The sequence below is a fragment of the Lissotriton vulgaris genome, chromosome 3_1, assembly GCF_964263255.1.
Source record: "Lissotriton vulgaris chromosome 3_1, aLisVul1.2, whole genome shotgun sequence".
NCBI classification, from domain to species: domain Eukaryota; kingdom Metazoa; phylum Chordata; class Amphibia; order Caudata; family Salamandridae; genus Lissotriton; species Lissotriton vulgaris.
Genome location: NC_141689.1, coordinates 1,511,925,415 through 1,511,948,760, shown reverse-complemented (window position 1 = coordinate 1,511,948,760; position 23,346 = coordinate 1,511,925,415). Strand labels below are relative to the sequence as shown.

The 23,346-nt window shown below is 44.9% G+C and overlaps 1 protein-coding gene across 1 annotated transcript in view; it reads left to right on the top strand.

The window, feature by feature from the left end:
* Positions 1 to 2,944: 2,944 nt before the first annotated feature.
* The window catches only part of REST (RE1 silencing transcription factor), a 37,331-nt gene continuing 16,929 nt past the window's right edge, over positions 2,945 to 23,346 (top strand). The window contains exons 1-2 of the mRNA XM_086961978.1: positions 2,945 to 3,068; positions 10,767 to 11,662. Of these exons, the coding sequence (XP_086818104.1) occupies positions 10,777 to 11,662 (886 nt within the window). The 5' untranslated portion in view covers positions 2,945 to 3,068; positions 10,767 to 10,776. The remainder of the gene's footprint in view (positions 3,069 to 10,766; positions 11,663 to 23,346) is intronic.

The following is a 23,346-nucleotide window of genomic DNA, read 5'->3' as shown; positions in this document are numbered from 1 at the left end:
CCCTATGATGAAGCATGTCACCACTAGGGTGAGTGAGGGTTCTTCTTAATAAACGAAGTTTTTCTTTCCCATTGGTTACACGTCACCATTTGGTTATTTCTAGGTTTCTGTTGTATCACTATAATATGTTTATAGCACTTTGGTCACTCTTATGTTGTTGATATATATTTAATAGGGGTAGAAGAGTGGCTTACTGACCCTGTCACTCTTGTTGTTTTGATCTCCTGGGGCTCCCTACGCCTAACAAGTTGTTCCGCACATGCATGTTCGCTTCTTGTATTTTATTCACTGGATTATCTAATTCCAGCATGGCTACGGCTACCTCCGGCAGCTGAAGATGCACTAATTGACCGTTTTTATCTGCCTGACCCATTGTAGGTCTTTTCAGCTGATCTGCATGTAGACTCTAACATAGCACCCAGGCCTTTGTAGTCCGGGGCCAGAAGTGTGCTTCAACCAACTTGTTATATCACATTGCAACTTGTACTTTATCAGGTCATGGCCTCAATTGGGTGCACTGTGTTTTACTACGATTGATGTCTGACCATAGCTTTTAGAGGAAAGATGTTTGTATGAAGTGAATAGGTTATAGTATGTCTTCTCGCCACTTGTATTGTTTTAAGAACGCTGTTGTCTTATATTGATGGTTTTAAATAACTGGAAACAATAAAAATCTGTCTATTGGCAGATGGAGTCTATATTATTTGACATAATAAGAAACGTGTGTATTCTGTAGATTTGCATATTAAGCTTTTAAACATCCAATGTAACCTTAGTGGCTGTATAAATTGAAGTTTTCTATAATTTTTAAATGTACTGCTCATAAACTTGGAGTGCTGCTTATATTCCTTATGACCAATGTGTTTTTACAATAAACTGACTTGTGAGTTTCCTTTAATCAATATACTGACTCCAGGGTTTTCTTTTCAGGGGTAACTTAGAAAGAATGCTTTTCATGTGCCTGAAAGGACAAAGGAATTCCTCAATGCTGCCAGACAGCTCTGTGATAGAGGCAGGAGTGGAGGGGGGGCCACAGGGGAGGGGGCGAGTGGGCGCTACCCTCGAACAAATTAGTTGGTTCGAGTCAGTTTAATTGGACAAGGACTGGCTGCACAGCACATCTATTGGAATGTCACCTTCAGAAACCCATTGTTTCAGTCAACCACCCCCAAGGAAAAGGAGCGGGCCTGTGCCGACAATCTTCAGAGTTCCATTGGCGGACACTTGACCATCTAGTGTAATTGGCAATGCAATCCTGGGCATGCCATTGTCTTTATGAGTGCCGCCGAAGCACTTGGGTTTTATAGGTAACACTTTTAAACATTCTGCACAGATAAACAATCAGTTGTACTTTTTATAACGTTATCGAGGAAAAGGTAAAGTAAGGAGAGCAACCTGATACAATAGCATAGGTCTAAATATTTCGAAAGTATATAGTAAAGGCATCCTAACATTAAAATGCTAGTCCAGCTTCCGAGTTTGTTCGACATTTATTAAAGTGAAGGGACAATTTGGAGGATCATGCTAGCAAATTGTTTTTTTCCCCAAACTGAGCACATATTGTTGCTTTCAACCATCTATAATAGTGTCGTTTAAACTATATGCATTTGTTTCTCTTTACAGGCAAGAGAAAAGCTCCTCGCCTTTGAGAAATGATCCATTCTAATTAACCAAACGATTTAACTTGCGTTTGCCCTCGTAAACTGCCTTCCACGTCGACATCCCTCCAACATTGGGAAGTTGAGGGCAGTCTTGCTGGTCACTTTTTGCAGAATCCAAGTGCACATTTCTAAAATAGGGACGATGTTGAAGGTTTGGTTTACTTTAAAATAATAGCCCACCCTGAACGTTGGTTTAAAAGAAACAGACTTATGTTCCTTCCGTAAATTAGTACTTCTTGGATTAAAAACAGTAATTACAGGGCATGTTTGTCAATAAATATTTAACAAATAATCATTCTTAAACAGGCTAACCAAGAAATGCGCAAGGGAGGGGTAAATCAATCGTCCGTAAAAGGTAGAAACAGATAGTTTTAATTCGAACAAAAATTATCACAATAAAAACGACCAGATTTTTTTGAACTGCGTACATTCATTGTGACCGCTGGGAATAAGGGTACATACATTCAGCATTACAACTCGTGCTAAGTGCCAAACAGTCAAAAGTTTGTCTGGCTGGTGTAACTCATTTTGTGATATTTAACCAGCGCCAGTGTGCTCGGATTACTAAAGTAAAGAAGGCTGGCTGTGCGTGGACTTCCAGGTTAGAGCTTTCTCGGTTATCTCTGCATTTACAAAATGGCCCCGTCTAATTTAAGTTGGGTTTTCTTTTTCTCGCACACGCCTAGCAGAGCAGTGTCTGGAGAAACGAGTCCGGATGACCTTCATACTGGGTGGGGGTGAGAGCCTCGTGTCTGAATCGGAGCCGCTGGTGGCTGTCGCCTGCTGTTTCTTGATAACTAACTTCGAGTGGGCCTGCTCCGGCTTCACTTCGCACGTAGGACTTGAAGCAGTGACGGGCAAGCCTATAGTCCGCTAAACCTACTCTCCGGGTGGCACATGCTCAGCTTCGGGAGTTAAGGGTAGGGTCCAAACTGCCCTGGGTGCGGGTGCCCCACGGTGTGCTCGCTCCGCATCAGTCGGCTCGTGTTGTACTAGAGCTGTCTGGACAGCGCCCTGGAGCCTCCTCCTCCCGCCTCCCTCGTCCAAGGTGGAGGAGGAGGGGTTAGGGGGCTGCGCGGACGCGCGCGCTCAGTCACGCCGCAGCAACTCTTACTCTTAACACGTAGCTCGGCGCTGCCTCGCGACCGAGAGCGCGCGTGCCGATAGAACGAAGCGCGAGACTGTGCGAGCGTTCCGAGCCTGCGCACATCGACACACAGGGGGACGCCGCACGCTGGTGAGTGAGGAGAGCGCGCGCGCTGGAGGCAGCAGTGTGCCGGGGAGCGCGCGCGCTGACTCCCGCTGGAGGTGCGGGGAGCGCGTCGGCCTGTGCTGGAATGTGGCGTCGGCCGGAGTTTTCGGAGAGCTGAGAGGGGTCGGAGCCGGAGCGAGGCGACCCGCCCGGGGGTGAGAGGCCACTCTGGGAGGGGTGCGGAAGTGGGGGGCCCTGCCGGTGCTTGGCCCGGGAGAGGCGCTGTCCAGGGCTGATCAGCGCGCGGGGGGGAAGGGCCGGAAGCGCGATCAGCACCACGGCCAGGAGGAGCGAGGGGGTGGTGCGGGCTAGCGCACCCGAAATCTCAGTGTTTGAGGGGGGACTTGCCGAGCCGGATAAGAAGTCTACAGTGGGCAGAGGCCCGGGGGTTGTGGGGGGAGTTCCGCGGGGGGTGCAGCTGCTCCCCCGCCGTCTCTTTCAAAACTTTTGTTCGCTTCGAACTTGTTTTGAAAGATTCCTCGCCGAGTTCGACTTCCCAACTCTACTCAGCCCTCACCAGCGGTGGCGCTGGCAGGGAGCACTGGCGGAGTCCCCCGAAGCGCCCCGCTTAACTTTGTTTGACTCTCGCGAGTGCAGTTCCCCGGCCCCTGTATTGGTGGTTTTCAGAAAATGGCCGGATGCAGCTCTCGTAGCCCGGGAGTCGGTGGTACCGCCCGGCCTCCTCGGCAGGGGTCTGATCCTCTCCATGTGAGGGGCTGTGACCCTGCCCCCCGCGCCGGAGGGCGTCTTGCTGTGTCCGTTCCCACATTTCAGCACCAGGCGCTGCTTCCTGCTGCTCCACTGAGCATGATAAAGGCGCTGCTGTTTACTCCCTGGGCACTCCACTTCGTGATAGTTATGACATGATTTAGGCCTAATCACGAGAGAGAGGGCATCTCAAGGCCTTAGTAAAATACGACCACAGGAGTTATTAGCGGCAGTTTTTTTTATTTGTAAAGACTTTGTCTGCCAACAAGTATTTTTTTTAGAAGAATTATTCATCTCCACCACTAGCAAACTCTAACCAACTCACTCCATAAATTAGGATTTGTCACAATTAAGAGCCACTTTTTCACCGATCAGACGTGAAATTATATTTTTAATAAATTAGGTTAATTTTTTTGTGGTTTTACACAGCGTGGGCTGGTTATTTTCAGCGTTAGATCGTTTTACTGATTGCATGTCCAACAAAACGACTTGCATAACAACGCTATGCAAACTCTTCATGTATTATTACACTAGGGGTGTAATATGTTAATATTTGACACTATGTAATATGATAGGCCACAGCTTCTCTGGCTTTTAAGAGTTATACTCAGTACAAGCATGCAATATTGTGTTGGTGACATGTCGGATTTGACTGGCCAAGAAAGTTTGCTATGTTGCGTGTTGTGGGTACAGCGGCGATGCATGTGAACTTGCTTCAGACCCCTCAGCTTGTGCCCGACAACTCTCAACAGCCCGGGTGTCTGTGCATGCGCTAAACTAATGTTTGTAGTATCTGTTTTGCATTTCCATAGCTCCTAATTATCGTCCAGAAAACAGCAAACTCCAATAAGACTAGTTTTAACTTCGTGGTTTGAAAAATAATTCATGTCCTTACAAGAAGTTGATCCAGTGGTCAGTACTTCACTGTTACATCACTCCGCAGGAGAGCTTGCATACAGGATTTTGAAGTCACTGTCAAGTATAAGTGACACGACTGACTGAGGATGGGTGACCATGGCCCTAACTACTATTCTAAGCCACCGGGTTAGCTACAATAGATTTCGCTTTTGAAGCAGGCATCATTTGAGGTTAAACTGCTTATACGATTTTACTCCATCCTTATAGAGTTGTCACTCTACAAAGCCTTGGTAGCAGACCCTTTGGTAAGCAAGTAGGTCATCTAAAATCACGAAAGCTACACCCTCATATGATCAAATAAACAGCCACAATGGAGCCTGGCACTAGTACACTTGCATATGAGTAACCTGCCTTCTCAGTGCAGTTCATGATGGCGGTCCATAAGTTGACATTCTGCCGTTGGCCTAAGCCAACCATGACAGTCTTGTCCACTGCCTGCCGAGATAGCAACACAGCCTATGTGCTCTGGCTGAAGGCCTCTCATGCCTCTTACTCCCTTTGCCTGAGTTTGACATGTTTTTGGTGCTGAAAAGAGCATGCCTTGCCTTATAGTCTGACTCTTCACTGGAGCAAGTCCAGAATAGCCCCCATGTATCCGAAGTTGGCTCCAGCTCTTATACAGTATGCACAGGTTGACTCACTGAACCTGCACATCATTGAATCTCATGCCATTTTTTCTTGCATGGGGAGCTGCATTAAAGTAGTGTTTGCTGACTTTAAGATCTTTACGTTAGGTAGACCCATCATGTCTGTTCATCTTAACAATGACCGATTGCAGATTTCCTTGTCGGAGTAGGTTAATAAAGTTGGCTGCATCCAAGATTCTTGGAACAGTGTGAAAAAAGAGAGCCACGTCAATCTAACCTATTCCCCGTGATCCATATGTATGGTGTTTAAAAAATACATGGCCATTCAAGGGTAGGATCAACTGCAATATCAGGTTGTGTCACTACCACAGAGTTCCTTGACTACAGGAGACGAGGCCGATCTTTTGTGATGTTCCGAAATCGGAGTTACCCAACCAGGGCTCGAGTCAGGGGTACACGCAGGTACATGCGCCCCCCCCTCCTTTTCAGAGGGTGGACGCCTTCACCCTGCCAAGAAGATGGGCCCCACAGAAATATGCTGAACTTGTCCCGGTGTAATTTTTAGACACCAGAACACGTTCACCTGCACGTTGCCTGCGTTACATTCACAGCAGCAGCATGCAGGGAGCCTTTTTTCACCTCCAGTTGGGCCGAAGTTAAGGGGCCATCCGGCCTCCTTTTGTTTGTATATGCTGACTGGGGCTGCCTGGAACCTTACATTTAAATGTAAATGCCACAGAGGGAAATAAAGGCACACAGCTTGCGTTCTCTTCACAGATACTTTGGAGAGGCATGCTTTTGCCTTTGTTCTGTCCCAGTATATAAATGCAGACACTGTAAGACTGTCAGATGGGTTAGTCTGTCCCAGTATGTACACAAATAATTTAAATAGCACTGTTTTATTTCTTTTATAGCGCTATGTCGTGACGTCATGAGGTCATTTTGATATTGTCTTACTTGATCAGTCCCCCTACTTCTTTTTGTAGGACTTGTGCCCTGTACTCAACACAGTGTGATGAAGAGTGGCATACCGAGTGGGAGTTATTGTATTGTCAAATATAGAGACGTGTATCATGTTACTTGCACTTTGAAGTCATTGCAATTGTGAGAAAATGGCTATTAAATATCGATAAAAAGTGAAATCTGATATTCTATATAGGTTTGTAACTCTTGCTCTTCTACATATGAGTTCACAGAAATTAACTATCTGACTATTCTTTCATTTCAAAATCTTTATTTCGGTTAAAATGTAACCATAAAAGACATACATGCAGTAATTAAAACAGAACCAATTTATCCATTCCGGCCCCTATTCCCACAATTCATTTTAGACCAATTGAGGTTCATTCAAAGAGATTTGCGATTATAAAACAATAAATACATTTGTAAATTTAAAACCATAGTGCAATTCATTATTCTAAAAGATATTTACAATCACAAATTAAAGATTAGTATTTCATTAGAACCTAGTTTATATATGAATTATTACTCCCTTTTCCTATAAATAGAAAAATGAATAAAAGGTGCAAATATTTATGACAATTGCATTATATAAAACTAACTAGAAGGCATTACAGCTTAAGACCCTGTCTCTTCCGTACTATCGCCACAGAAAAGAGGTATCTGCTCACACTAAAAACTATTGGTTGAGTTGTTTCTGATCTAAGAATTCTTTCCGCCTCACAGTAGCGCCTAAATCCCAGGAGGCGGCAGATGGGTTTAATCCACTTTCTCCTCTGGTATGTGTAAGCAGGACAGAAGAATAGTAAATGTGCTTCATCGTCTCTGGCATTGCTGTTACATAATTCACATCTAGCCAGGTCATCCTTCCCTACATCACCCTCATGACATACCGATCTTGCGGTGTTAGCTTTGATTTGCAATATCGGAACTTTAAATACAGTGATTTGGCAAGGCCTGGTAGAATCTCATCCATAAAGGGTTCGAATCTACTCTCTGTCTTCATAGTCAGATATTTAAGAGTTAAAACCCCCAAATCCGGGTTGTGTAGTTTTAAATGTAAGAAAAATGCCCAGTATCGTTCCTTTAGCAATTTTTTGCAGCTCAAAGTGAGACCCTCAAGATCCATCCAGTAATCGCTCAACCCCAGCTTAAACAGCCACTCCTCGATATGGTTTAGCCATGCCAATTTCGTATTGTTTTTTATTTTCATAATTTCTTTCAGGGCTTCTCTGTAGTCTACTAATTCATCTGTTGACCACAAGCAGACCCAATACAACAGGGGTTGTAAAGCCGCATGGTCATCAGCACGATGAATATCCAGGTCCATTGTGAGTGGAAGTAGGGGTGTGCACTGTGGAATCGCTAGGATATTCCTGAGAAAGGTGTTCTCTTGTACCATAAAAGCATGTTTGGCAACATGGCCCCATAACTCTGCCCTGTAAAGTGTGGCCGATTGTGCTTTGTACTTGTACAACTTCAAAGCTGGAGTGACGGATTTCGAGTACCGTATTTTCTGGCGCATAAGACGACTTTTTAACACTTGAAAATCTTTTCAAAAGTTGGGGGTCATCTTATACGCCGGGGTCATTTTATAAGCAAGCGAATATAGCCCAAACCCTATATTTTAAAAGGAAAAGTAGGGGGTCGTCTTATACGCCCAGTCGTCTTATACACCAGAAAATACGGTAACTAATCTTTTGAAGCCTTATTATTGGTGCTACATTTTGTGAGAGGATCATTTTGCTTTTATCTATCTGGGTTTTCCAGTTTAGCGTCAATTGTAATACCTAAATAATTAAAATTCAGAACGTGTTCAATCGATTCCGCATTAACAGTTAATGTCTTTTTAAAAGTTTTATGGGGATTAACCGCCATGTACTTGGTTTTTGACGAGTTGATCTCCAGTCCTTTAGCTTCACAGTAAGACTGAAGGGTATCTAATAAGGTTTGAAATCCCTTGGGTGTCTGTGAAATTAAAATGGTGTCATCTGCAAATAACAACGCGGGCACATGGCGACCACCCAGCTTGGGAGAGCCATGCTCTCAGCCCAAGAGGGTGTCTGGTATATCATTAACATACAAGGAGAACAGTGTTGGTGCCAGCACGCATCCTTGCCTGACAGCTCTATTTATATTAATTCGATCTGACAGTTCTCCGTTTGGGCCCCACCTCACCCTAGCAAAATTAGCTTCATGTAACCTGACAATCTGTCCCAAAATTTCCTCAGGAATACCCTGGTCCCTTAGTCTTGACCAGAGTAAGTTCCTGGAGATCAGGTCAAAGGCTGCCTTAAGGTTAACGAAGGCCACGAACACATGTCCCCCTTAATTTTTATGTATTTCCAGTAGATACATAAAAATCTGAATACCTGGTCGATTTTACTAATCCGTTCTCTAAAACCTGCTTGGTACTTGGTTATGGTGTTGGTCTCCTCAATCCAAGAACCAAGCCTATTTAAAACCTGCCTCGCAAATACTGTCTGTAGAACGTCATGGCCGGATTCATGCGATCCCTCTTTATGAAAATTGTTACAATCTCAGTGCCCCGCCACATATCTTGGATAGGGGCACCCTTGGCAATATCATTACAAAGGCAGTTAACATATGGGGCCCACTGCATGTTTTCATGCTTCCATACGTCCCCCGGAATCCTATCCGGTCCAGGTGCCTTTCCCTGTTTAATCGCTTTAATGGCTTCAGTGGTTTCTGCCAAACTAAAAGACAGAGGTATAACACTACGGTTCGGTCCTGGGTTATCAGTAATAAATGTAAATTCAGTATTACTAGGGGAGTACAGCTTTGAAAAATAGGAGACCCAAACATTTGCTTCAAGGAACCTATCCCTACTGGGAGTTCCACCTTCAGAGCCTTTGGGAATCAGGCCCCAAAATAAGGTCTGATCATTTGCCTTAAACGCTTCCAATAATTTGGACCATCTGACTATTACTTATTAATGGTGTTTTCCAGAAGTCTAATTGTGGTGTTTACTTTTTTTGGAAATGGGTATTTTACTGGAGTATCATTGCTCCACATCCCAGCAAACTCCACACAATATGATCTGCGTGATATTGTGCCTGCTGCTGCAGTCTCATTTTAGTCCTGACCTGACAGCACAGTTGTCAGCTTGTCGTATTGCTGTCAATGCTCAAAAAGCATTGGAAAAGTGAATGTGTCTTGCCTTGGCTACATAGTGAAAAGTTTTTTTCCCATTGGAAGCATATACCCCAAAAATAACAAAAAAAGATACAGCCCCCTAAACGTGACTGCCATATTGCTTACAGTAAAACAATTTATGTTGAACATTAATTGATGCATCCGTTTTACTAGTGAGGTTTTATAAATAAGCCTTTCAGTTGTGCTTTGCATTTTATTATTCTTTTGTGAAAGAGACCGAAATAAATCATGTCACTTCAGTACAGCAACTTTAAATGGGAGATAGAAAATAAGTCGTCTTCTAACTGAGCACCCAAAGGGCAGGCAAAATAAACGACTGGTATTTGAAGTTAATATAAAAAGAAAAAAAGACAGACTGAACCAGGGTTGTCCCTGGAAAGATAGAACATTTTTAGGTGGAAGTGGACAACATGAATATGCTTTTATGCAGTCACTAAAGTGAAGGGAGCCAGTGGGTATAGTAGGTTGACTCATTGGCCATGCTATGGTGGGTGGAAGCAAAACGTAAGTGTCTTTAACAGATCAGTGGATCAATCTAGCTGACGAAAACCCATCTGTGTATGCATGTTGGAGACGCAGCAGTCTGCTGAGTCCTTTAAAGCTGCTTCAAAGTCTTGGCCTGAAAACTATGTTATGGCTCACCGCATGAGATTATTGCTCCCTCACTTCATGCTTTTGGCTGTTGGGTGTATATTGCCATCTTCCAGGAAGTCGTTTTCAGGTCTACAACTCCTATATGCATTATACACAGAAAGCAAACTTTTTTCTATTGTTTTTACCGACCGTAATAAAGTCAGTAGGGCAGGCTTTAATATGATAAAACAACATTTGTAAGCTATGCATGTAAAGTGCATTTGTGAATGTCTGTGTGCACATGCGTTGGCTTTGCAACTTCCTGTTTCTACTCCCTACTGACCATGCCTTCCTCCTGTTTTCTTTCTTCTTTGTTAATCTTATGATATGCTGAAGACACCAAACCTGAAATATAGGTCTGTGAGGTCCCTATTTCATCCTCTATTGCACACTAGATAATGTATACATTTCAATTGGCCCCTCCTTCTGACCCCGTACTAGTGGCCCGGTCTGCTTTTTGGACAGTTAATTGAGACAAAACCTGTATGGCAATGCAAAATATGTCTCTATTCTGTATACTCACTATAGTTTGGCTGCTCCTCCTGGTCATCACTTTGATGTCTACGCTATTATACTACGAAAGTAAATATGTTGTCATTATTTCAGCGAAGTACAGTGTGATAGTCCTATTGGATCCATTGCTTTAATATTTAACTACGAACGTCATTGTAACTACTGTGTTGGTGCACATTTTGAAACAGCTAGGGAATTCTATGCAACCGTACACGGTCTTAGATTAATACTAGGTTGATTTGTGATCGGAAGTTGTATTTTCAAAACCATATGCCGACATTACCATATTAAAGTATTCAAAGTACCACTCTCGATTTTGTACAGTTGAGTGAAATTAATCTCCTTTTTTCATTGCAGAATTGCCATCATGGCTACCCAGGTGCTAAGCCAGTCTGGGAGTAATTGCTTCTTTGTTGGCAATACAGACATGGGAATGACCATGGCATCTGGCATGTACGACCTTTCTAAAGCAGAGCTTGCAGCACCTCAACTCTTCATGCTGGCAGATGTTGCCCTGACTGGTGAGATTGGGAGCAGCTGCTCCGAGTACCATGTTGAAGAAGAAAAGCAAATGGCTGAACTGAGCACTGTCCAAGATGGTAGTTTTTCAGACAGTGAAGGAGACAGTTTGACGGCTCAGTGCACAATGGAGATTGATTGTGAGGGAAATGAGCGAATGTGTAGTGAGGATTCTGAAAATCAGAGAGATGGATCCTGTAGTATTTCAGAATCGTCAACCGTGAGCATTGTGGATGGAGATCAGAGAATGGGCACTGCGGATCCCCCTGGGCTCACTGAAGAGAAAAACAAATATTCAAAGAGCAAGCCATTCCGTTGCAAGCCGTGTCAGTACGTGGCTGGATCAGAAGAAGAGTTTGTTCTTCACATTAAGGTTCACAGCGCACAGAAATTCATTGCAGAGGAAGATGCAGAAAAACTAGCCCAGGCAAAGGAAGCTGAATCGGGCACGCCAGAAGAGTCGGACTTAATGAAAGGACCTATTCGCTGTGAACGGTGTGGGTACAACACTAGCCGATACGACCACTATATGGCTCATTTGAAACATCACAACCAAGTGGGTGACAACGAGAAGGTGTTCAGCTGTCCCATTTGCACGTACAATACAGTTAGTGAATATCATTGGAAAAAACATCTAAGGAACCATTTCCCGCGGAAAGTATACTCCTGCCATGAGTGCAACTATTTCTCAGACAGGAAGAACAATTACATCCAGCATATACGCACTCATACAGGTGAGATTGCTCTTTTATCCCATCTCTTACAGTGTGTGATCTCTTCGGAAGGGGGGTGTTCTCTTTGAATGTTCATGCAGCCGGACGAAGGTCATAATATTATGTGTATTTTCAGTGTTGCGTGTTCTTCTGCCTTTGCTGATTGATCCATCACATGATCAGTAGGGTTAGTGGTCTGTGTTGGATGGCATGCACATGTACACAGGCTTTGACTCTTCGAGGTGCTGTGCACATAAATTCAGCAAGGAAACCTGCATTAGCACCGCTGCTCTTACGTCCTGTGCTAGAACCACTGCTTTTATGGATCCCAACTTTGTCCTAGGTGGCAACCTCATGCAGTGTAATAGCAGCCGTCGTGTGGAGGCAAGTCGACTTCATGACTTGTGAATCCATGGGTATAAGGGGGATAATATATAATGTATATGAATCTTACATATATGGAGGGGACATTTATGTTTTTAAGGTACAGTGTATGATCTGAAGTGGATGAGTTTTTCCATTTGAAACATAGCACAGATCCTTTATGGTTAGTGTCAAGCACTTTTGCACTACTGACTTTTTAAAGTTCTCTCATCGAGAAGGATGGAAATTGTAAGTGGTAGATAAATGCGTACTAACAATGCTGACAGTGTTCACTGCTGTTTTCAGTTGCTTGTACCACATGCTTCCACCTGATGGTTGGCTGTCTAATTGAAGCACCAAATTTCTCTCATGTTTCGTCATGTTATTGTTTTGTCCAGTTAGTCTCTGGCATTGAATTGTATGAGGGAGACTGTCTATTTTGCAGGGAATGGTGCTATGTGGAAACATAGCCATCTAACAAATTCTGTCAAATGTTGAACTTTTTATTTTTTGTTGTGGATCTTGGAGTTATAAAACTCCCTCTGGAGAACACCGTTTTTTAAACCTATTTTTATTATTTTCCAGGAAGATAGAACAGTTAGCACTTTACATACATTGTATGTTACACTAGTCTTCAACAGCAAGCCTAGACCAGAGCCAGGAGACCAAGTTTGAGCTGGACTGTTGCAACTTCCAACTGTCCTCAGATGTCCGATCATCAACGCTAGTTAGGCACATCAACGCTAGTTAGGCGATCAGTATTTATTACCAAATAATGGGGCAGAAGAAGACATTGGTTTACGGTACAGATTTGAAAATAGTGGCCATTAGACCCTAGGCAAAATATATATATAAGCCAGACGCAGTCCTAGTCACATTTTATCCTTAGGCATCATATCAAAGAGAACTTTTTCTGTCCGCAAAGAGTCCTCATTTGAATGAAACAAACTATAACAAAACATAAAGTGACAGAACAGCCCAAACTCCACATATTAGTCCCAACCTAGGGATGTCAACCTCCATATAATATATAGCAACCATGACCAAACGTTCCAGCGAATGCATTGCACCGGGTACAGTACCGCTTATGTACTTTGCTTACAGTAGTCCCCAAAAGTAGATGTTCCTTATCTGCTATATGCTCCACCATCTGTGTATATCTAGTGTAAATCCAATTCAATGTTTCAATAGTCCCCATTGGGCCCGATTACAAGTTGAAGCATTATTTATCGGGTATTTTAACGATACCAGAGTTTTTTTTAGAAGAGTTTTATATAGCACAAACTTGACCAGAGACATCAGGTATCAGAGCGCTTTACATGAGCACAAGTTTTGTTACAGATGGACACATTCATTTTTGTTAGGCACAGGGAGATTAAGTCATTTGCCCAGAATCACAGGATGTTGAGCTTTGTTGCTGAGATTTGAACCCGGTTCCCCAGCTTCGAGATCGACCGCTCTAGCTGTAAGGCTACATCCGCTCCCAATTATGTTATTTATCGGGTGTGATAACACCTATTACAAGTCCATGAGGAATAACCTGCTGATTTGGGGGGTTTAATGCACCAGATTCCGCTTGATACAGTAAATATCGCATGTTTTCCCCTGTTCAATATTGGCAGGTTACCTTCAAACCTGTAATTTTGACCCAAGCGTAACCAGGGGCTAAAGCACCGGTTGGAATATTACGAGCAACAAGAATTAGGCCCTTGGAGTTTTTCAAGAGGAACATGGATCACATAAATCCAATGCCTCTAGAAATTTAGGGATGCGATCAGAACCAATGCCAATCTACCTCGGGTTTTCATGTGTATATGAAAAGAGGCCCATATTCTTTTGAATCCGGAAACCCTATCCTCCTCCACAGCTGTCAATTTTTCCATTGTCTATAGTGACCACACACTTCCGCATCAGGTTTGATGGGGCAGTGTGGGCCCTCCATTGCCGAACCACCTTAAATCTGTACAAACCTTCATTTTGCGAAACTTCAAAATATAACCTACATCTAGACATAAATATTTCTATATATTGATCTTTAACTTATTAAGAAAATGTATTTAAAAGAAAATATTGACACACTCCCAATATCCATATGCAGTAGGGCAAAGCTATAGTCCCCCAGGAGCCTGAGTGTTCAAGCAGTACAACAAAATATAATTTAAAGAACACCAATTCATGGTACCTAAATCTATGTAGGGGCAATGTCTATTTATTAAAGAAATCAAGAATAATAGAACCTATCCAAATAGGAGTTTAAAAAATTGTGTGTAATAATTTTTTATTTCTTTATAAAATGTTGATGCAGTTTATACAGTAGAATCTTTATTCAGCAATAATGCCATAAAAGTTCACATACATGCAATTCACATAAAAGAACTCTAAAAAGCGGTAAAACCAATAACAGTCTTTGAAAAACATCATAAAAGACCATTAATAAATAGTTCTTAAATAGTAGCATAATCTGTAAACATTTGTCCCGTTTTTATTTTTTATTATTTTTATACAAGAAAAACATTTGCAAACAGTTGTTACAGGGTTAGTATAGGAGGACACAATTGCCCTTTATACATCGCAGTTTATATAGCTAACCCCAAGTGGCATTTTTTATTGAAGAAGAGAGAAAGGCAGACTGAAGAGAGCAGGAAGCAACGGTGAAAAAAGAGATAGGGACAGGTAATGAGACGTTCTTCTTTCCATGAAAAGGCTAGGCTGGCGAACCATACCCTGGTACTCCCCATGATCGTAATACCAAGACAATTGTTTTTAACTGGTCTGTAAACATTTATAATCATGATATTATTCTGAACAGGCTACAGCCAAATAACTTGTTCTTTGGGATTCCAATAGAAGATTAACACCTTATTTAAGAATGCCACTAAGTTGCAAGGTGTAGTTAAACTATTTTCTGATGGATCACATTACCAATAACAAAGGCCAACGCAATACAATATTCATAGCCCTACACTGCCCTGTCTGTTTCAACATGCTCCCAGTGAAAAACCGAGCACAGCAAATACGATCAAGGGTGATTTATTGGATCTGAGGATTCTAGAAACAATCCTAAAGCCCCTAATCCCCATATTTCGATAGAGTGGTAGAATACGCTTCTTCCTATGATTATGATAACGTTGACAAAATAATAAGATCTGGTTAATGTCTGGGGACAAAGGGCAAGCTATATCTTGGTTGGTATCCGGTTGCCCTTATTTAGCGGTAAATTTACGCAATGGTAAGGTCCCGAAACAAAATGTAATGTACAAGGTTTTTGCCAATGGGGCTTCAATAGAGTCAATGTATTCTTCCATAAGGAAGGTATCTCTGAATTCCAAGAAAGCTGGAGTCAAAGCACCCATATTCCTGCCCCATCTCAATTCTCCATCTATATGCCTCCAATAATTCCCCTTGAGAGCAGCTTTTTCACACCAGTCAAAGCTCCTGGATTAGACCACAGATGTTCACACCCCAGCTTTGTTAGGTATTATATTATACCCAAACGGGGGATCCTAGAAACTTAAGTATGCCTGAGTAGCTCCTCCAATCCCGCCTGATACAGGGCCAAATCCACGTCCACAGAGGCCCATACCTGTCTTCAATACAGCAGAGGTATAAAAGCTGCTTTGAGGGCGAGAGACCTACGGCCAAGATCCAACAATAGTGGCAGGAGTGGGGTACTAGTAGGGATATTTGTCAGAGTTCGCAAAAAATGATTCTCAAACACCTCCAAAGCAGTGACCTTCTCATGTCCCCATAGCTCTCTCCATATAATGAGCCTATAAGTGCTTGTAGGTTGAAAATCTGCATGGCCATGGATATGAGTCAAAAGCAGGAACCCTTAAAACCCATCACAATGCCACTGCATAATGTTCAAGCTTCAACTTCCTCTTGCGGAGTTCCTGTGCATTTCAGTCAAAATTCTCCATCCGGATAAGACCCAGATACTCGAGGGAAGCACCATTCAGATTCTGGTTTGGGTAGGTTGTGTGGCTAGGAATAAAGACCATATACATGTTCTTTTGGAGGTTGATCTCCAGCCCTCTCTGCTCACAGAAGACACCAAACTGGTCGAGGAGATTTTGAATACCCAATATTTGCATACCAATCAATCAATACATTTGTAGAGCGCGCTACTCACCCGTGAGGGTCTCAAGGCGCTGGGGGGGAGGGGAGTGCCTCTACTGCTCGAAGAGCCAGGTCTTGAGGTGTTTCCTGATTGTGAGGTGGTCCTGGGTCCGTCGTAGGTGGGCGGGGAGGGAGTTCCACATCTTGGTCGCCAGGTATGAGAATGATCTTCCGGCGGTGGTTCTGCGGATCCGTGGGACGGTGGCGAGGGCGAGGCTGGCGGAGCGGAGTTTGCGTGCTGGAGTGTAGAACATGAGGCGGTTGTTGAGGTATTCGGGACCTAAGTCGTGGAGCGCTTTGTGTGCGTGGGTGAGGAGCCTGAACGTGATCCTTTTGTTCACGGGGAGCCAGTGCAGGTCTCTCAGGTAGGCTGATATGTGGCTGTAGCGGGGGATGTTGAGGACGAGTCGTGCGGGTGCGTTCTGTATGCGTTGCAGTCTTTTCTGAAGTTTGGCTGTGGTTCCTGCGTACAGGGCTTTCCTGTAGTCTTGTCGGCTGGTGACGGGGGCCTGTGTGACCGTCTTCCTAGTACCGGTAGGGATCCACCGGAACATCTTTCGGGGCATGCGCAGGGTGTTAAAGCATGAAGATGAGATGGCGTTGACTTGCTTGGTCATCGTGAAAGAGGAGTCCACGATGAATCCCAGGTTGCGTGCGTGGTCAGTGGGTGTCGGTGCGGAGCTCAGTTCTGTGGGCCACCAGGAGTCGTCCCAGGTGGATGGGGATGGTCCGAGGATGAGGACCTCCGTCTTGTCCGAGTTCAGTTTCAGGCGGCTGAGTTTCATCCATTCAGCGACGTTTTTCATTCCTTGTTGGAGTGGCTGGGTCTCAGGTGAGGGAGAGTATCAGTTGGGTGTCGTCGGCATATGAGATGATGTTGAGGTTGTGTTTGCGTGCGATGGTGGCGAGGGGGCTCATGTAGATATTGAAGAGGGTTGGGCTGAGCGATGAGCCTTGGGATACTGCGTAGATGATCTCGGTGGGAGCGGAAGGGAGGGAGGCGGACTCTCTGGGTTCTGTCGGGGAGGAACAAGGTGATCCAGTCCAGGGCTTTACCTTGGATCCCGGAGTTGTGGAGGCGGGTTATTAGGGTGCAATGGCAGACTGTATCAAAGGCGGCTGAGAGGTCTAGGAGGATGAGGGCGGTAGTTTCCCTGTTGTCGAGTAGGGTCCTGATGTCGTCGGTGGCTGCGATGAGGGCGGTCTTGGTGCTGTGGTTGGCTGGAAATCTGGACTGGGGTGGGTCGAGGGATCTATTGGCCTCGAGGAATGCGGTCAGCTGTTTGTTGACGATCTTCTCGATCACTTTCGCCGGGAAGGGAAGAAGAGAGGTGGGGTGGAAGTTTTTGAGGTCTTTAGGGTCAGCAGTGGGTTTCTTCAGTAGGCGTTGATCCATGCGTGCTTCCTGCTCTCTGGGAAGGTGGTGGACGCGAGGGAGTTGTTTATGACGTTCCGTAGGTGAGGATCAATGATGGTGTCAGCTTTGTTAAAGATGTGGTGAAGGCATGGGTCGGAAGGAGAGCCGGAGTGGATGGTGTTCATAGCGTGGATGGTGTCTTCGGTGCTGATGGGAGTCCAAGCGCTGAGGGTGGTTGTAGGGGACGTTGGTTTGGTGGCTGGGGGCAGTCGGGGCGCCGAAGCTGTTGTGGATATCGGCGATCTTGCGGTGAAAGAACGTGGCGAGGGAGTTGCAGAGGTCTTGCGATGGTGTGATGTCGTTGCTGTTGGCGTTGGGATTGGAGAGCTCTTTTACGATGCTGAAGAGTTCCGTGCTGTTGTGTGCGTTGTTTTCCAGCCGTTCTTTGAGCAATGTCTTTTTGGTGGTGTGGATCAGCTGGTGGTGTTTGCGGGTGGCGTTCTTGAGGGCTGTCATGTTTTCAGTCGTCTGTTCGCGGCGCCAGGTTTTCTCGAGGGTTCAGCAGGATTTCTTTGATTCTTTGAGGTCGTCGGTGAACCATGTTGTTTTCCTGTTGCCGGGCTTGCCTGGAGGGTTCTTCAGCGGTGCAAGGGCTTCGGCGCAGTTGGCGATCCACTGTGTGAGGTTGCGGGCTGCGTCGTTGGTGTCAGTGGTGGTAGTTGGTGGGTTCTGGCTCAGTGATGTGGTTAGCTGGTCTACGGTGACTTTGTTCCAGCATCTACGGGGGATCTGTTGCGGGTGGTGGTGGGATGTGGTCTTCTTAAAGGTGAAGTGGATGCAGATGTGGTCGGTCCAGTGTAGTCCAGTGGAGTGGCTGAAGGCAACGTGGCTGCTGGCAGAGAAGATGGGGTTGAGCGTGTGGCCGGCGAGGTGGGTGGGGGTGTTCACCAGTTGCTTGATTCCGAGGTTGTCGAGCAGGGTGGTGGTGTTGTTGTCATTGTTGTTCTCCAGGTGGAGGTTGTCGAGCAGGGTGGTGGTGTTGTTGTCATAGTTGTTCTCCAGGTGGAAGTTCAGGTCCCCTAGGAGGATGTAGTCTGATGACGCGAGGGCATGTGGGCTGATGAAGTCAGCGATGGCTTCACTGAATTGTGTACGTAGGCCCGGGGGTCTGTAGATGAGGGTTCCTCTGAGGGTGGTCTTGGGGTCGGTGTGGATCTGGAAGTGTAGGTGTTCGGCGGTGGTGGGGGCATCTTCAGAGTTGGTCGTGACATCAGTGGTGTTCCTGTAGAGTGATGGCGATTCCTCCTCCGGTTTGGTTGATGCTGTCCTTTCGGGTGATCTTGTAGCCGTCCGGGATGGCTAAGGCGATGTCAGGGGCTGAGGAGGCGTTCATCCAGGTTTCTGTGAGGAAGGCGACGTCTGGTGCTGTTGTATCGAGGAGGTCCCAGAGTTCGACGGTGTGCTTGTAGACGGAGCGGGTGTTGAGTAGTATGCACTTGAGGTGGTTGTTGTTGTTGCCTGGTCTGGGTGGTGGGATAAAGGTTCGGACGCAGGTGAATTTGCAGGTTTGGCAGGAGAAGTGTCCATGGGTGCGCTTTGGAGTGGCTTGGTAGCAGGCTGGCTGGTGTTGAGTCCCTGGAGGGTGGTGGGGTCGTACTTCCGTCGGGTTTCTTGGTTCCGGCGGGGGCCAGGGGTTCTGGCGCTGGACAGGCTCCATAAGAAGGGCTATGGGAGGGAGGAGCAACTGGGGTGCGGGAGCGGGCGGCGAATGGGGCACCAGGGGGGCGCGGCCGCAGGGAGGCAGCGGCGGGAATCGCGAGGGAGGGGTGCGGGTGGGGGAGAGGGCACAAGGCACTGGGGGGAAGTAGCAGAAATAAGGCCAACAGTAGATGGTGACAAAAGGAAAGGCAGAAACAAAGGCACAAAAAAGTAGCAGACAATAAGGCCGAAAATAAGGCCAACAGTAGATGGTGACAAAAAGGAAAGGCAGAAACAAAGGCACAAAAAGGAAATTCAGTCCGAGGCAGAGGAAAAAGGACTGCAACGGTCTCAGGCGAGGACACAGCGGCACAGGGGGACCTTGTGGCGGCTGAGGTGGCGACCTACCTGGTGATAGGGTCAAAGGTCGCTTTAGTATGGTGTCGTCTGCAAACAGGAGGGCTGGGATCTTCCTGCACGCTATGCTTGGGCGTCATGGTTGCACTTCTCTGACTGAGCTACCAGATCATTAATGTATAATGGAAACAAGGTTGAAGGAAGGACACCGTCCTGCCGTACCCCCCTCATGACTGGGCTCAAGTGTGCCTACTGTCAGAAGGGGTTGTTTTGTTATGACAGGTAGGAAAATTGTGGTGTAGTCCCATATACAATACTTGTCCTACACAAAAAAAGTTGCATTTCTATTATTTTACACTGTTTTCACTAAATGGCAGTAATTTGCCGTCTGTAATTAAACCGACATTGGCTAAGACAATACCTGCCACTGCAGGTCCACTTTTTATACCAATCTAACTGAGGTCTCCTGTTTGATGGTAGAACCCTCCAAACATCTGACTGATTGGTGAGGACTCTACCCTCTACCATCTGGATCTCACCGTATTCATATTATGTCCAATTGTATCCACTTGTATCAGTGTGGGGTGCGGCCTCTTTAAGTAAAAGAAAGCTTATATTGAATAACACACAGTTTTCTAAATGTGCTACTGAGCCAGATTTGTTTGTAGCTGGCAATTCGACTCCTGCCTTTAATGTAATAAATGCTACCTTGGGTGCTCCTAGAGCAACGTACTGCTGTGTTGGAAGAGAAGGGCAACAGCTCTCTGCTATTCATGTTGCAAATGTAGTCGCCCATTTGCCATCTCTGATGGAGCACATTAACTCCCCACGAGATTTCTTAGTCTGTATTTTTAACCTCGTCTGCAGGAGGTAGTACTTAGGTGTCCAACATGTACAAGGGGCCTTCATTTGCCAAAAGTAGTATTCCGGCTTTAATTTGCAGCTGCCAGACACTAAAAAAGGGAAAGGACCAAATAGTACTCCATGTTTGTGGCAGAGAGTTGGTTGTATTATTGTGTCACCAAATTTGTGTCAAGCTGGCAGACTTCCTGTACCGCAGTGGAAATTATGCCAATGGGTGACTAAACCTGGTCCCCTCCGCCTCTCACAGTTGTTGCATTACAGCATATACGTTTGTAACCATATATCCTAGGTTGTTCAGGGTTCTTTATATTCATAAACATTGTGTCACCCGTTTCTCAATTTAATATTGCTAAGATCTTTGTGAAGTGCACGAATATTAGTCTGAAATAGGAAATCCTGCATAATCATTTCCTCCTCACCCGCCCCCACTTCCATTTGTCTATCCTGTTTTCTATATTTTATGGTATACCTTATTGTGCCTTACATGCGAAGCTTATGAGTGTCACAGATTGTACACGGACATATTTTTCCTGTGAACATGATTGTAGTTTGTGACTAAATGAATATAAATAAAGAATTTAAAAAACAGTGAGGAGTTGAGGGCGGGGTGTATGTTGCAGCAAGGAAAAACGGAATATGGTTGTCGGGGGCTTAAATTTAAGAAAAAGAAAAAAAAATAGCTGAGCTGAAGGGAAGCAATCGACGAGCATCAAAGGGGAAGAGATGGTGATCATGGTAAATGCAGAAGAACACCAGCGCACGCAGGAGAGAAAAAAGCACATAGTGTACTGAACTGTAGCACGTTCTAAGCCAAAGTAAAAAGTAGTTAACTGAAGGCGAGTAGTGAAAGGAAACAAGCCATCAAATTAAAATAATGGGTAGGAAGCTATACTGCAAGAGAGGAACGGACACAAGTAGAGGAAGTAAAACCATTGAGTAAGAAGGAAATAAATTAGAGTGACAAGAAAGCCAGCCAGTAGTGAGCAGTGGGCTGGCCCAAAGCTCAGTGTGAGTATTGGTATTGTCCACGATAAGGGGTCGTTTACGATGTCGTTCGGAAAGCATTCCGACCAAATCAGTCTGGGAATGGTTTTCAACAGAATCGGATTCGGGGAGTCCTACCTATCGATTACGATTTGTTCTAAATACGATTCGGTCAGACTTCCATGGCTTCAATAGGAGCCTGTGTTCCGACCGAATACACAGGCTCCCATTGAAGAAAGGGGTAGATGGGGAAAAGCGTGGTGCCTGCCACACTGTGCATGGTTGCAAATAGTGGTCCCTTGGGTCCCACTCCTTGCTCCATTCAGAAGGCTCCGGGTGAATATGGCCTGCTACAGGCCCCCAAAGTCTTAGTTCGACAGCCGATCCATGCTTAAGCAACCATATTGGAAAGTCTGTTCGAATCTGACATCGTAATCGCTCGGTCGGAAATGCAGGCCGTTGACCTGTATGAGTCGCACCAATCTACTTGGTTCCTCCGAGTGTCATTCGGAACCGACTCGTAAAGTCCGAACGCTCTCTGAACATCGTAATCAGTGGTTTGGAAAGCTATCCAAATCAGTCAGAAAGACTGGTTCGAATCAGAGCCTTTCCAACAGACATTATAATGGACCCCTAAGACTTGCACAACAGACAGTTAAAGGCTGTCTGTAGGTGAGACCTAAAATCAATACAGCATCCACTGAAGAATTCTATTTTTTTTTCCCTGCTTGCATTTTCTCCTCATAGGACGCCTACAAATTAGAGGGGGGTGAGCCACTGAATTCTCAAGCCAGATGCTTTCCTCTGGCTCAGCTTGTGGCAAGCAAGCCCAAAATGAGTCGATCCTTCATGTGGCTTCTGCCTGCCATCCATGCCTTAACCTCCTGCGCCAAGAATTAGCATTGATGCAAAAGAGGACATAGAAAGAGATAACCATCTAGTGGCTGAATTACTCAAATAAAACCGAAAACCTTGGATCAACGCCAGCTTCTTCACTTGACAAAATTGTGTGATCTCAGTTAAATATTTTATTTCACGAAGTCGCCGCATTCTTATCTCATATGAGTGCCTTCAAATGCCTGATATGCACTGTTCAAAAACCTTTTGTGTTTGATTTAATAGAATATTGCTCAAGTATAATCAGAATCTAGACAACCTAAAACTGACCGGAAACTCAGTTGCATCTTAGTTCTAAAATTGTGTTGTCAGAGCAGGGAAGGAATTTTTCGTACTTTGTTTCAGAACTATCTCTTTTAGTACATGCACCTCATTCCAATGATTTAAACAAATATTCTTTTTGAGTTTGGAAAAGTTATTTGTCATATTTTTATATGCTGTTTATTAAATGATTGACATGTCAGATATGTATATGCTAGGCTCTTCTTAACCTGGCTCTCTGAGCCAAGCTAGGCCATTGGCTCGGCTTGCCATGTTAATGATTTGGCTCTGCCACCTCTACTGAGTACAGCTCTTTTAATATGACAACCTGCTCAGTATAATAAATAAATCTTAGTGTGATGTAGGGCGTGCTCTGACCTTTGTATTCCTTTGACTATGAGCAGTGTGGTTTGCACCAGTACCTCCAAACCTGCTTTGATAGCGTGTTAGAAGTGCCAGCCGAATGGAGCGCACGGCTGTCTGGATATGGTTTTGTTGATGACTTGTGATGTGTTTTGGCTGCATTGCGACCGCACCAGACCCATTATTCTGCTTCCATACCACCTCACTCGTACTTTCTTTGTATTTTTGTCCCTCTCTTGCTTTGTTTTCCTCTTGAACGTGCATGTGCTAAGTTGTCTGTCAGCTGTATGGACCCTGTAGTGTCATAACACATTATGTAATGGAAAACCGGGTTGTGTTCCTTTTCAGTACTGGATCTCGGTCAGTCTGACAGTGCATCCTACTTGGTGGCTCTGGTAATGTCTTGTATGAAGCGCTCCCTTGAATTCTAGACCTGCTATAT